This window comes from Enoplosus armatus, chromosome 6, assembly GCF_043641665.1.
Source record: "Enoplosus armatus isolate fEnoArm2 chromosome 6, fEnoArm2.hap1, whole genome shotgun sequence".
Lineage (NCBI taxonomy): Eukaryota > Metazoa > Chordata > Actinopteri > Centrarchiformes > Enoplosidae > Enoplosus > Enoplosus armatus.
Genome location: NC_092185.1, coordinates 22,500,983 through 22,513,156, shown reverse-complemented (window position 1 = coordinate 22,513,156; position 12,174 = coordinate 22,500,983). Strand labels below are relative to the sequence as shown.

The following is a 12,174-nucleotide window of genomic DNA, read 5'->3' as shown; positions in this document are numbered from 1 at the left end:
AGGTGGAAAAAGAATTTGCCTTCCCTGGTTTAGTATTCTGTATTTTGGTACCTGTGCAGCAAAATCCTGTCAAAGTGCAAATGCTTGCTTTCCAGCTCCAGTTCGGGCTGAATGCCCCAGCAGGAGAGGCTGATGACGACGAGCTCTGGATTGTCCTTGATATGGCAAACAACACTGTCCTTCATTTCTCCCAGTTTTGTTGGGTATGCCCACACTGTCAACTCCTAGTAGGACAGAATATTTACACGTATCGATGATATTACAGTCGTCTGTATCACTTAAATATCAGTGATCTGAATGAGAGGTGAGACCACTGTTAACAGACTACGGTATGCTAGGCTATGGTACCTGTTTCTGGTCAGGTTTGAGAGTCATGGCCGGGGGGTCCAGCAGATAAGTGGTGGCCTGGGTATCATGCTGGAAACTGAACTGGATTTCAGCCTCCAGACCTGAATTGTTATGAATCACCAACCGCTCTGTGTTCTCGGGGTACCTGTTTTCCTTGTACCTACACACACACACACACACACACAGACACATGTGAACCTTTAAACACAAAGGCAAAGACCGATACAAACACACTAAGCCATTCACCGCCATCACTCTGCCTCTCACCTGTCCCTGGTCTTGCCACAGAGCAACGGTCCAAACTCAAAGCATCCAGGTTTGATGACGTAGGTCTTCTGGAGCCCTTCTGCCATCTGTGGCACCTTCTTACTGAGGGCAAAAAGAGTCCTGGAGAAACCACATATGATAACTTTAAGTCAGACTGAAGTCATCGTTTTTCTTAAATACATTGTGAATGGTATTTCCATATCAATAGTTTTTTATTATTAAGAGGAGGAAGAAAAGGACAAAGAGAAAGTAGCAGTAGTAACAAACTGCGCTGTGACTTGTAAGCCATGGCCAGACAGTGTGTTCTAAGCAGTAGCATCTAACCAAAAGTGACATTTGTAGGTGTGTTTACATGCTTTTTAATGTGCTGCAACTGACATTAGCAGTGCACACAAGTAATGGGTGAAATATCAAGACCAAAGTGTAATTAATGTGTAGTATGTATTTTTATCTGTAATAACCCTTTCGCTCCCTTCCCCTTTCTTTACCATTTATGTGACTGCATTACGGTATTAAACAATGCTGACTGACATGTAGTCTTTGCAGATGGAGGGATAGGTGCAAAGTCCTCTACAGAGGAGCTGGTAGTGTCTCTGGGTCCCCACTAGCTCAAAGTTGAAGGTCTGTTCGAACTTCCCCGGGGAGTCCGAGTAGAACCAGATCTTCAGAACCACCTCACCGTTGGCTGGTACAACCCAGCGAAATCCTGTCACGCTGCACACAAACACACATGCTTAGTAAAACAACAACAACAGCAAAGCAACAAACACACAATATGTCTGTGCATGTTTTCTCTTGCCTCTGGTTGCGCTTCAGCTTTAAGTTTCCTTGGTGCTGGTCTTGTTCGGTGCAGTCAGACGCGGAGGAGACGTGTAACAGAGGTGAGACAGACCGGTCTGAGCCCTTGGCTTTTGTCTTGGCTGAAGTTCGTCTCTTGCTCCTCTGACTCTCTCTGCCCTTCTTATCCTTGTCCTTGGTTACTGCACTCTCCTTAACGCTGCCCTTGCCGCGACTTTTTGAAGGTGTTGCTGCTGCCTCTTCCTTTAGTGTGCACAACACAACACCATTCCGATTTTAAAGTCTTTAAGGATTTACTGATTGTTATAATTTGGTATCATAAACCTGTGTGACCATGATAGAGATGTAGTAGTTGTACTTGATGGCAGGTACATTCTTAGCACTGATTATTATTATTCTTGAAATGAAGACCACGCTGTAAATCCTGCTGCTTCTTTGGACAAGTTCATCACTTTCACCTTACTAATTTCGGTGTACATTCATGTGGTGTGAAATTACCTTTACAGCTGATGCTTGTACATCTTCCTCTAAATCTTTCCTCTCTTCACCCTGTTCCTCCAGCGAGGCAACCAGGAAGGTGAAGCAGTCACAGGTGAGTTGACTGTTAGGGTGCTCCCTGTTTTTGGGGAAAGGAACCATGGAGAAGGTCGTGGGAGGAGGGATGGGTGGACCGCTGGGTCCCAACCCCAAATCATCCAACACCTAATGAGCAAAGGAGAGGAGGAAACAGATTAGGCTGTGATGAAAAAATTGGTCTACATTTTGGGAAGACACATACAGCTAATTATACAAGCTACAAAAACAGAAACATCAGGCGAGCCGTACCTTGTCCAGTGGAGGCAGGGTGCTGCCTCTGAGCAGCTCCGTGGCACTCGGATAGTCTTTCCCTGTTACATTCAGCACCACGTGAGGGATGATGTTCAGTGGAGACACCTTGTCTCCTGCATTGTCTGCTTCAGGTGGCACTGCCATCTGACTGGGCATTGGAGACAAGATCTTGCTATTGGCTTTCTTGCTCCTCTTGCCAACGGGGGTCTGTGTACACAGGGTCATGATGCATTCAATTGATGTGTTTCAAATTTTAGCTGTAGTAATACTGAGGTGTTTTTTGTCTGTGTAAGGTAATGAGGATCTAGCAGTTAATGCTGGAGGTACCTCTTACCTGTTTATTTCACTCTGGGTGTCCAAACATGCAACAATACCACTAAAATGGTTTTGTATGACTGAATGCATGTGCCACCAACATTTTTGGTGAAAAAAAACAACAGTTCATGACTTAAACTACAAACTGCAGCTTCCTGCAGCACAAGCCATCCCTTCAAACTGCAGACAGTCAATCACAAATGTAACTAAATTCACAGTCAATAGTAGTGTCCCTCTGGCGCTAGCCCCACAGGAAATTTTAATTTGAAAGGCAGCCTGCAGCCAGCAGCCTTAATTTAATTATAGAGCTAATACAACCGTCAGTCATCAAACTCACTTGTTTCTCTGTTATGGCATCCTCTGACACTGGTGGGCCTTCTTCGCTGGGGAGCGGCACCAGCAACAAGCCCTTTGCTCGGTCCCAGTGCTGCAGGATGTGCTCCACCTGTTCCTGGCTCTGCTTATAAGCACTGAACTGAGATTGCAGCTCATCCGCACTGGACTGGATAGCAGAAACAGCAGGAAGATTACAAATAGGTCATCAGCGTTAACATTTATTTTTCCATTCTTATGCTGACAAGTATTTGTAATGAAATGGGTCAGCAGTGACACTTAAAACTCATTTGACAATATGATGGAGTGCATTGCTGTGTGGGGTTGACTGTGTCACAGCCTTTGCTCCTTGATAAACTCACCATTTCTCCCTCCAGCTTGCCTGCAGGTTGAGGAGACTCTGGTTGCAGTCCCTTGGCCTCTTCTGTCTTCTTATGTGAATGATCAGCCTCTTTGCTTTGATGCACTGTATTGGCAAAGAGGACCAGTAACAATAGTTGGCTTCACTTTTGATCATGACTTTTATCATGTAAATGGTATGGGCTATATATATATATGTATTTTGATAATCAGGATGACATTGATTTCTTGGTATATTGTGTTTGTGTATACCCTAATTGGTGGGCTGAAACTGATATCACACAATTAATTAGGTAATCACATCAGGAGTTAATCTTGGCTTTGGAGACCTTCTCCGGATAATGAATAAAATTGTTTGTTAATAAAACTGTAAGCCTTGGAAATCAGTACAGCGGTGAGCTTAAACAGTGTGTATTATCCTTTCTATGTCCTGCATTGAACCCTGCTGGGATTCCTTACATCTGCTGGCACCTTCATTTAAATGATGCTGCTCTCTGGCGTCCACCAGTGACTCTTTGTTACAGAAAGACATCCGCCGACCGTCCAGCGCAACTGTGGACTGGAGAAAAAAAATTAAATGAAACAACTGAAAAATCACTGACGGTGCATGTGTGAGTGAAATCTGGTTGAGATGATGTGGTTCACAGAGGAATCCCTGATCGCCGTGCGTGTACAGACCTCCTTTCCACCAGGCACCAGGCTCTCTCCCCCCTTTCTACTTTTCTTCAGCTCTTTCTCTTCTCTTCGCCTCGTCATCTCTGTCGTTTCTGTACTCTGAGACCCAACCACAACACATACTTCATGTCAGGTACACAAATGCAAAGGTCACGATGTGAATCCACGTATCTATAATTCCACCTGTGAATGGGTCCATCGTGAGACTGAAGACAAATATTGGTAATGCTTTAGATTACGTCCGCAACGTACAGCGTAATGCTTCTCAATGTACAGTGTCATTTTTACAGGTGCCTGGTAGCTAAAAAATACCTACAGTATAACTTCTTTTTAAGTTCCCACATTGCTAGCCCCTTTATTTCCTAACTTCACATCTTGTTCCCTTGAAACCCACATGTATGTATCGGTACATACTGTACTGGTGAAGAGAAGAACGACACTGTGCATGGCGGGCAGTAATCTAAAGCGTTAACCTAACATTATAGGGGGCAAACCCACCTTTTCTCTCTCCAGCTTGTCTGCGGGTTGAGGAGACTCTGAGACTTTTGTCTGCTTTTGCAAATCATCAGCCTCTTTGCTGTGGTGCACTGTAGAAGCAAAGAGGACCACATGTCAGCAACTAACCAGTCAGATTACAGTCTACATACTATCATTTACTGCCTGTTATTCACATTTTCCTGGTGGCCAGATGTTAACAAATCATTTACACTCCTATGTGCAGCATTAAACATAAGTGGCCTTCTTTACAGCTGCTTGCACCTTCATTTAAATGATGTTGCTCTCTAGTGTCCACAAGCGACTCTTTAGAGTTGTCACAGGAAGACATCCGCCGCCCATTCAATGCATCTGATGACTGGAGAGGAAAATGAAACAGAAGAATTCTCACCCATTGGGAAACTGAGTAAGTGTGTATTTGGTTTTGGCAGTTTGCATGTTCACATAGGATTTTGTTCATAGAGGGGTATTGGGATGAGATACACATGCAGACCTGCTTTCCCTCCAGCAAGCTCTTCTTCCTTGGCACTTCCTTAGTATCCTTCTTTCCACCCTTTTTGGTCTTCTTCTTCAGCTCTTCCTCTCTCAACCTCCTCATCTCCTCTTGGTGCCTCTTTTCTTCCTGCACTTTCACCATTCGCTCGAGCTCCCTTACACACACACAGGCGCGCACACATGAGTACGCATGCACACAGTTTTTTGGAAATGGTTGAAAATATTCCCACTTTTTGGTGGAAGCTGTGTCCACTAAGGGCCTGAACAGTCAAATTAGTATTTGTAAACAAACAAAACTCCAAAAAAACTGGACTCTAGAGGGGACTTCGAACAAGTCTTTTTTTAATCTTTGCTAACATTTTTGTGAACTTGTGAAAATTGCCCACTAAGGTGGCCTTATTTGGCAGTTTTAGGGGCGTTGATGATGGCATGACTTGGAGAATACATACAAGCAAACCTCATAGCGATACAAAACGAAAATGTTCTTGAACAAGATACTCAGTACCTGAGTTTCTGCTGTCTGAGCTTCTCTCTGTGTCGCTGGGACATACGCTCCTTCTCCTCCACTGGCAGGGCGTCGTACTCCTCCTCGTCCAGCTCCTGCAGCCACCGCGCCTCCATGTCGGCCTTCTCTTTCTGCAGAGCCTCTGAAGGACATACACAAACAGTTCCACGTACTGCGCAGTGTCATAAACCTTATTGAGTAGAAATAATAACACAATAACTTGGACGAGTTCTGTCCTCTGTGTAATTCTGCACTGGTTCATTTTTTACCCTTGATTTCTCTCCGTGCTCTAACCCGTGCCTTCAGGGCGGCGTAGGAGTCAGACAAGTTGACTACATGGATGTGTTTGCGGTTGTTAAGGGCCTTGAGAACAACCTGCAGTGTGCTTGCCGCCGACTGAGTGTACACAGACTCCAGGCCGCCGATCACTATGCCACGGTAACAGTCGCTTAGCTGTTGTCGCAACGGCAGTACCAACAGCAATGACAACAACAGGAAAAAGAGAGCAGACATAAGAAGACACAAATGAAACTTAGACATAAGACATCTGACAGGCTATAAGTACAAGTAGCTGTAAGCCTTTTCGATGTACGCATGAAGCATTTGTCTGCACTATTTTAGATTTAACTTTAACTTTATGTGCAAGATCCTGTAACAAACTGTTTTGTAATGTGTCACACAATATACTACAGCAATATCTAAAGGAAAATACTTACCTGAAATCTTTCCGCCAGGATATCAACCAGTAGCTGTTCAGGCAAGAGATTTCTGAGTGTGGTCACATCTCCTCCCTGAAGTGAAACCACACCAAAGAAACAATTTTATATTGTATATATATATATATATATATATATATATATATATATACCCAGATTTAAAGATTTTGCTTGCAAAGATACAGATGTATCCAGTAGGTTGATACCCTTAATTTATACAGCCCAGTGTGACACTAAAACACAGGAGATGACCAGAGGACTTGAGAAAATGTACCAGGCAAAGGGCAAAGTGTGTGTTTTCAGTCTCCTGAGCAGCCTCTGAGTCATTTCTACTGTCCTCTCTGGGTTTTGCAAAATCTTCCACAGTATCGCGTGAAGCCGGAACTGAATTTGGAGCCGGACCCGAGGCTTCAAGGCGTGCTGCAGGTCCTGGTTCTGTGGTTTTTTCAACGGCCAGAGCTGGAAGCAGATGGATACATTTATTTTCACCTTCATCTTACCAATTTAAACTGAACACGATGCTCTTCTGCAGTAGTGTCCTCTCTGACTATAGAAGATTTCCAATTACAAGCACGAGGCTGCTTAGTACAATCACAGTCTTTCGCTGTTGACTGCTGAGCTGTTCCTGTGAAGCGGTTGGTGATTAAATCCCTTGTTGATTGGCACATTGACAGTGAGGGAAAGCATTACTAGCATGTCCATCACAAGCCTCTTCTCTGACTTGTAGGCTACTGCAGCTCCCCAAACAGATACACAAACACAAAAATACCCCACATGACTATTTAGACTTGCACTGAATGCACAGTATCTTACACCTACCACCCTTCCTCTCAGCATACTCGGCAGCAGCACAGTCATAGAGGTGTCTTGCGGTCAGGCTAACAGGCGAAGTGCCATTCATCAGCACATCTGTAACCACAGCATCAACACTCAGACACGCCCCTCCGTAGTGACGCGCCAGAGCAGCCGCTGTGCCGCTCTTATCTGGAAAAAAGTGGGTGGAAAAGGACACACACACACACACACACACACACACACAATTTTACACATACATAACTCATCAATCCCGGCTAACTGAGTATATTTGAATGATATATCTTCAAATGAGGTGATTTACAATACAGAATCTACTGTTTTTAACTGCTTCACCTGTCAGCGGGGCTCCATACACAACAATAGCAATGCCTCTGCGGTTGCGTGCAGCCTGACCCTCAGGTGACATGTCAACACACATGTGGCGGGCAATCGCTCTGGAGACGGGGGTCATCTCTAGCTGCCCCAGTTTCCCGCTGCTTCGCTCTTTAGTCATCTCCAAAACGACTGAATGCACAAAACACGAGCATTAGAGAGAAAGCAAAGCCACGAGTTCAAAGTTTGTTGTTCTGGGACAATAAAGTTCAGAGAAAATACACAGCATGAATGACACGTCGCCTCATGTCAGGCTACTTTCATAAGAAGTTCTGCTTCTGAAACGGTTCTCACATAATTCAGCTGGTTTAACACTTGTAGCGTGTATTTTGCCCTGTTTGCTGTCTGGTGGCTGGGCATCGTTTTGTGGGGAACTCCTCTCGTCTTTATGTGTGTCAACGGTTCCATATTCTTTTTCATCTGCACCTGCCTTCAGCTCTTCTGCACACAGGTAGATTAGATTAAAACAGGTATGCTCTAATATAGTGTGCAGACACTTGCAGATGAACAGTGTGTGTGCCTGAAGCTACCGTCATCTTTCAGCTGGGAGCAGTACTCCTTATAGTAGTCGAGCAGTTCTGTAGGAAGACTTTCTCCAGGGGCCCGGGGAGGCAGCAGTAATACGTTGTTCTCGTCATAACCCTGCATCAGACGGAGGATCTACATGGGGTGAAGTAATGGGGAAGAAAATTTGATGGATTTGAGATAAGGAAAGAGAAAGGGCTGGTCAGGAAATGGTGTTAGTTTTTGAGGGCAGCTCATCTTTTGTCAATCTCACAGAGGGAAAGAGTGGAAGGAAAGATTAGGTGAACATTTGTGTCTACCAGATAAAATAAAACTAAACTTTCTGTGACTATCTGATGCATTCAAGGCCAGAAATACCCAAGGCACCAAAAGGCCTGGTTAACGGCCAAAAAGTTGTAATGTGTCATTAACACATATTTCAGAGTCACCTGTTAGAGATATTAAATGATACAGAACAAACAAGAAAAACGTAAGAAGTAAAGTGGTTTATACATAACAATCAGAATCAGAATCAAGTTTATTGCCATATAAAGAATTGGTCATGGCACTGTGCACATGCCTCTCTTAGTCACAGTTTAGACTGAGCATGATTTGTTGAGCTGATGGCTTTGCTCCCCCCTGGTGGATGAAAGGCTTATAACTTCTGATTTCTGTTTCTTATGTCTTGCCTTTCACAAATGCATATTACAAAATGTATTAGTGGCATTATTTCTGAAACTTGAGATAAAGACAGCTACCTTTTCCTCCTCGAGGTACTGTGTGTCGAACTCCAAGGAGTAGAACTCAATGGGGAAAGAGCATGGGTTTTTGACGGTGACCTCAGTTTCAGCCTCCGTGCTGACAGGCAGGCAAGGCCCCAGCTGCAACACCGCCGGGCAGAACTCGAGCCGTGGCTCTTCACCCTGCCCCTGGGCAGTTAGGAACACCTGCTGGGTGCTCTCAGCCACACGGACCACTAGCTGCCTGCTGTAAGCATGCTGCAAAGACATATACAGTAGGTCATCGTCCTTGTCATTATTTAGTAGCTGTTTTACACAACAGATTTCCACCATTTCAGAAAGCAGTAGCTCATGTGATGCCGTGATGCTCTGATATGTATTGTGACAAACTCTAAAATCAATTTCACAATCAATTTACCCCCTCAGCAGGGCTGAACTTTATCTGGACGGTGACTCGTTCACCGGGGAACAGCATGCCAGAGCAGGGAATCATCTCAAAAACCACTGGAGGTGGTCGCTGCTCCTGCAAGACCTTTTTACGCTGGTAGAGAGGCAGGAACTTATCTACCTGAGTGACAGCAAAAACAGAAGCTAAGCTGGTATCTATCATCTTTTCTAAAGCTAAAGATAATAGATACCATGTAGGACAGACATCAAATTACAAAATGAAAAGAACTGGAAAAGTTCATTGAAATTTCCATTAAATGACAACTGTTTTACCTTTTTGAACGGCTTAACCTCCTCAGCTATGCTCCAGCAGCAGGGCACAGACTCGTGGTTGATCAGCTGTATTGTCCTCATCTGATGGGGGAGGTCATAAAGCACAAGATTCAGCATTCTCACATCTGTTTGGCTTAAACTGAAAGGATTGATTTTCACTTAACTCATGGACTTCATGTTGCTTCTGCATAAAATCACAAAACATAGTTTTAAGCTAATGTTTTGACTTCTTTAAAGATGTGTAACCACAACCAGGTTTAAGCCCTTCAAGTGTATCAGCTCAGTAAGAGAAGTGCTCGGAAATGATCAACCATAACCTGATCTGACCGCAAGATGGCACCACAGTGAGGCAGCATACTGGCCTCTCATTAGTGCCCCTAATTAGTGTGCCATGCACACACTCATCAGTGTTAAGCTGCCTACAGTATTTGTGCTTTCATCTACTTTCCTATTCTCCTACTTTTGCATGTTAACAACACAAAATAAAATGACGGGATTTGAATTTGTGTAACCATCCAATTTGAATCAAATCAGTGTAAGAGATATATGATATATATAATTATACAAACTTCCAACGCAGAGCATTTTTCATTCAATCATAGAACACAACAAGCAACCTTTGCAGGGCTACCTGATGGTATCTTGTTATTCCATGTTATCATGCTGTATTACCTGACACATGCCACACTGCACAGTGCCAAACTGCAGTGTATCCGTAGAAACAGTGATGGCCGGCACAGTCACCACTGCACACAGTCGCACCTGGACCATCGGACCACCTGCGACCTGTGAAACCAAAAAAAAAAAACATCTTAGGAACGAGGTCACAATGCTACTGATCGACAAGTGAGACAAGGACCCCGTTGTGTAGATGTACATGTTTGTGTGTGCCCATGTGTACCTGTATTGGCATGACAACACCAATGTCTCCCGCCTTCAGGTGGGCTCCTTGGGGGTCAAATTTAACTATGAAAGTCTGTGCCTCGCCGCAGGGCAGGTTTTTCACTCTTTCAAATTCTGCACTGAAACCTTTGAGGAAGCAACAACACACTCATTTTTATTTCATAAAGGCAAAGTGTAGCACATTCTGAAGAAGCAAAACATAAAACGGCCTGGTGAAAACACAAGGATTAATATCAGAAGACGGGTAGAATATTATCTCATTAATGATGCAGCACTCCCTTTGAGACAAACAACAGCATTTTATCTATTATCCATATCCTTTTCCTCTACTGTCCCACCACTTTAAGTTATTCGCTTGTCTCGCTTACCCACACAGGCAAAATTCTAAATCTGTAATCTGTAAACACCCAGTTGTGGTTTCAAGGGGGATTATATGCTGGACTATTTCTCTTTATCAGGTGCAGTGACTTCCTGGAGTCGCCACCATGAAGGTGCCAGGGTACCAGAGGAGCATACAGGAAGTCACTGCTAATCCAATAGTGCAGGTTAAGCTTTCGAGGTGCTGGTAGGTACGGTTTCCAGTCTTTATGCTAAGCTAGGCTAACGATTTCTCCAGCTTTGTATTTAACGGACCAATATGAAGAGATTTTCACAGTTCCATATTCTTTGCATCGTGGTGGTACAGTAATACTGACATATCACATGTGGATAAGGAACAGAGATGAACTGAAAACGCCACAGGACCTTACGTGATGTATTGCGTTACCTGTGCCAGCTAGAGGTTTGCAGTTGGCATGGAAGGACACGGCCACTGACCCAGTATTGGTGACATTGACAGTGTGACTGAGGACTTTGCCTGGAATGACATTACCAAAATCCAAAACATACTCCGGGAGCAAGAACCTGTGGGAGTGGAAAGAGGTAGAGATATAAATAAGACATCAATAACAAACAACATCCATGTCACACATCAACTTTCTTTTACTAAAGCAGTGGTATTAATTCAGTTTTATGATACACTGAGATTTAACATAATTGTTTCGAGTTGTTGTGATCATATTAGTCGAGTTGTTGTGATCATATTATGTTATTGAAATTCATATTTCCAAGCAGATTGTCATTTAAAACTGACCAAATTAGTTATTTAATGTTTTGGCTCTCCATGGGTTTTTTTTTTATGTCAGTGGAACACTTTATTATTTTATATGTCATAATTTGCAGTACACATTTGAGAAAGTTAAACAAGGGATCACAATATGCAATGCACACCGTGACATCCATCCATTTGCCACAGAACAAAAACATAAACCCACAAACCCAGCTAGATATTATTCATTAACCCAAACTCTTTGAATTACACAACACAGTTCTCATTTCAGTCCAGTGAGTGGACCATCTGCTCAGCTAAAGTGTGTGTGTGTGTGTGTGTGTGTGTGTGCGTGTTTGAGCATACTTGCTAAGTTTGTGCCACTTTCTGGAGGCACCTTGCGAGTTTCTGCGCTCCAGCAGGCCGCCGGTCACAGCGAGAGCGTTCTGTTTGACCAGTGTTCTCTCGATCTCCATGTGAAGCAGCTCTTCGTACTACAGACAGCAAGCAGAAGAAAATGGAAGAGGGAGAGGGACACAGAAGGAGGGGTACACAAACACTCAAGTTACTGAAAAAGTACTGACGAGTTACGCAGCACAGTCTGGCTGGTGAGAACAACAATTCAAGGTACTTTGAACTTGTCATTCTACTCGTCACACTTCGAGTACTGAATGAAAGCTGAATCTAATTCAGTTTTGAATATTCAAAACGATACTTTTGGATATAGCAATGGATGCTGGTCTTGTAAAGCAGAGCTGACCGTCAGTTTAGATTACAGCCACCACCATTTCATCCTGAGATTTGCAGATTCAGGATGATCAATTGCCTACATCAGATCATTTTTAAAACCACTGCTGCAGTAAGGGTGTGACAATTACATGCACAGTTTGGATCTCA

At 43.7% G+C, this 12,174-nt stretch overlaps 1 protein-coding gene across 1 annotated transcript in view; it reads right to left on the bottom strand.

Moving 5' to 3' along the window:
• hydin (HYDIN axonemal central pair apparatus protein) overlaps window positions 1–12,174 on the bottom strand; it is a 65,412-nt gene that overhangs the window by 18,945 nt on the left and 34,293 nt on the right. The window contains exons 29-53 of the mRNA XM_070907073.1: window positions 11,644–11,771; window positions 10,957–11,093; window positions 10,189–10,316; window positions 9,960–10,073; window positions 9,288–9,368; window positions 8,986–9,135; window positions 8,586–8,825; window positions 7,854–7,983; window positions 7,285–7,455; window positions 7,015–7,119; window positions 6,422–6,564; window positions 6,132–6,210; window positions 5,952–5,966; window positions 5,689–5,847; window positions 5,420–5,561; window positions 4,903–5,069; window positions 4,403–4,511; window positions 2,894–3,026; window positions 2,239–2,448; window positions 1,912–2,115; window positions 1,415–1,656; window positions 1,147–1,329; window positions 616–735; window positions 349–508; window positions 52–224 (exon numbers count right to left, since the gene is read on the bottom strand). Of these exons, the coding sequence (XP_070763174.1) occupies window positions 52–224; window positions 349–508; window positions 616–735; window positions 1,147–1,329; window positions 1,415–1,656; window positions 1,912–2,115; window positions 2,239–2,448; window positions 2,894–3,026; window positions 4,403–4,511; window positions 4,903–5,069; window positions 5,420–5,561; window positions 5,689–5,847; window positions 5,952–5,966; window positions 6,132–6,210; window positions 6,422–6,564; window positions 7,015–7,119; window positions 7,285–7,455; window positions 7,854–7,983; window positions 8,586–8,825; window positions 8,986–9,135; window positions 9,288–9,368; window positions 9,960–10,073; window positions 10,189–10,316; window positions 10,957–11,093; window positions 11,644–11,771 (3,623 nt within the window). The remainder of the gene's footprint in view (window positions 1–51; window positions 225–348; window positions 509–615; window positions 736–1,146; window positions 1,330–1,414; window positions 1,657–1,911; window positions 2,116–2,238; window positions 2,449–2,893; window positions 3,027–4,402; window positions 4,512–4,902; window positions 5,070–5,419; window positions 5,562–5,688; window positions 5,848–5,951; window positions 5,967–6,131; window positions 6,211–6,421; window positions 6,565–7,014; window positions 7,120–7,284; window positions 7,456–7,853; window positions 7,984–8,585; window positions 8,826–8,985; window positions 9,136–9,287; window positions 9,369–9,959; window positions 10,074–10,188; window positions 10,317–10,956; window positions 11,094–11,643; window positions 11,772–12,174) is intronic.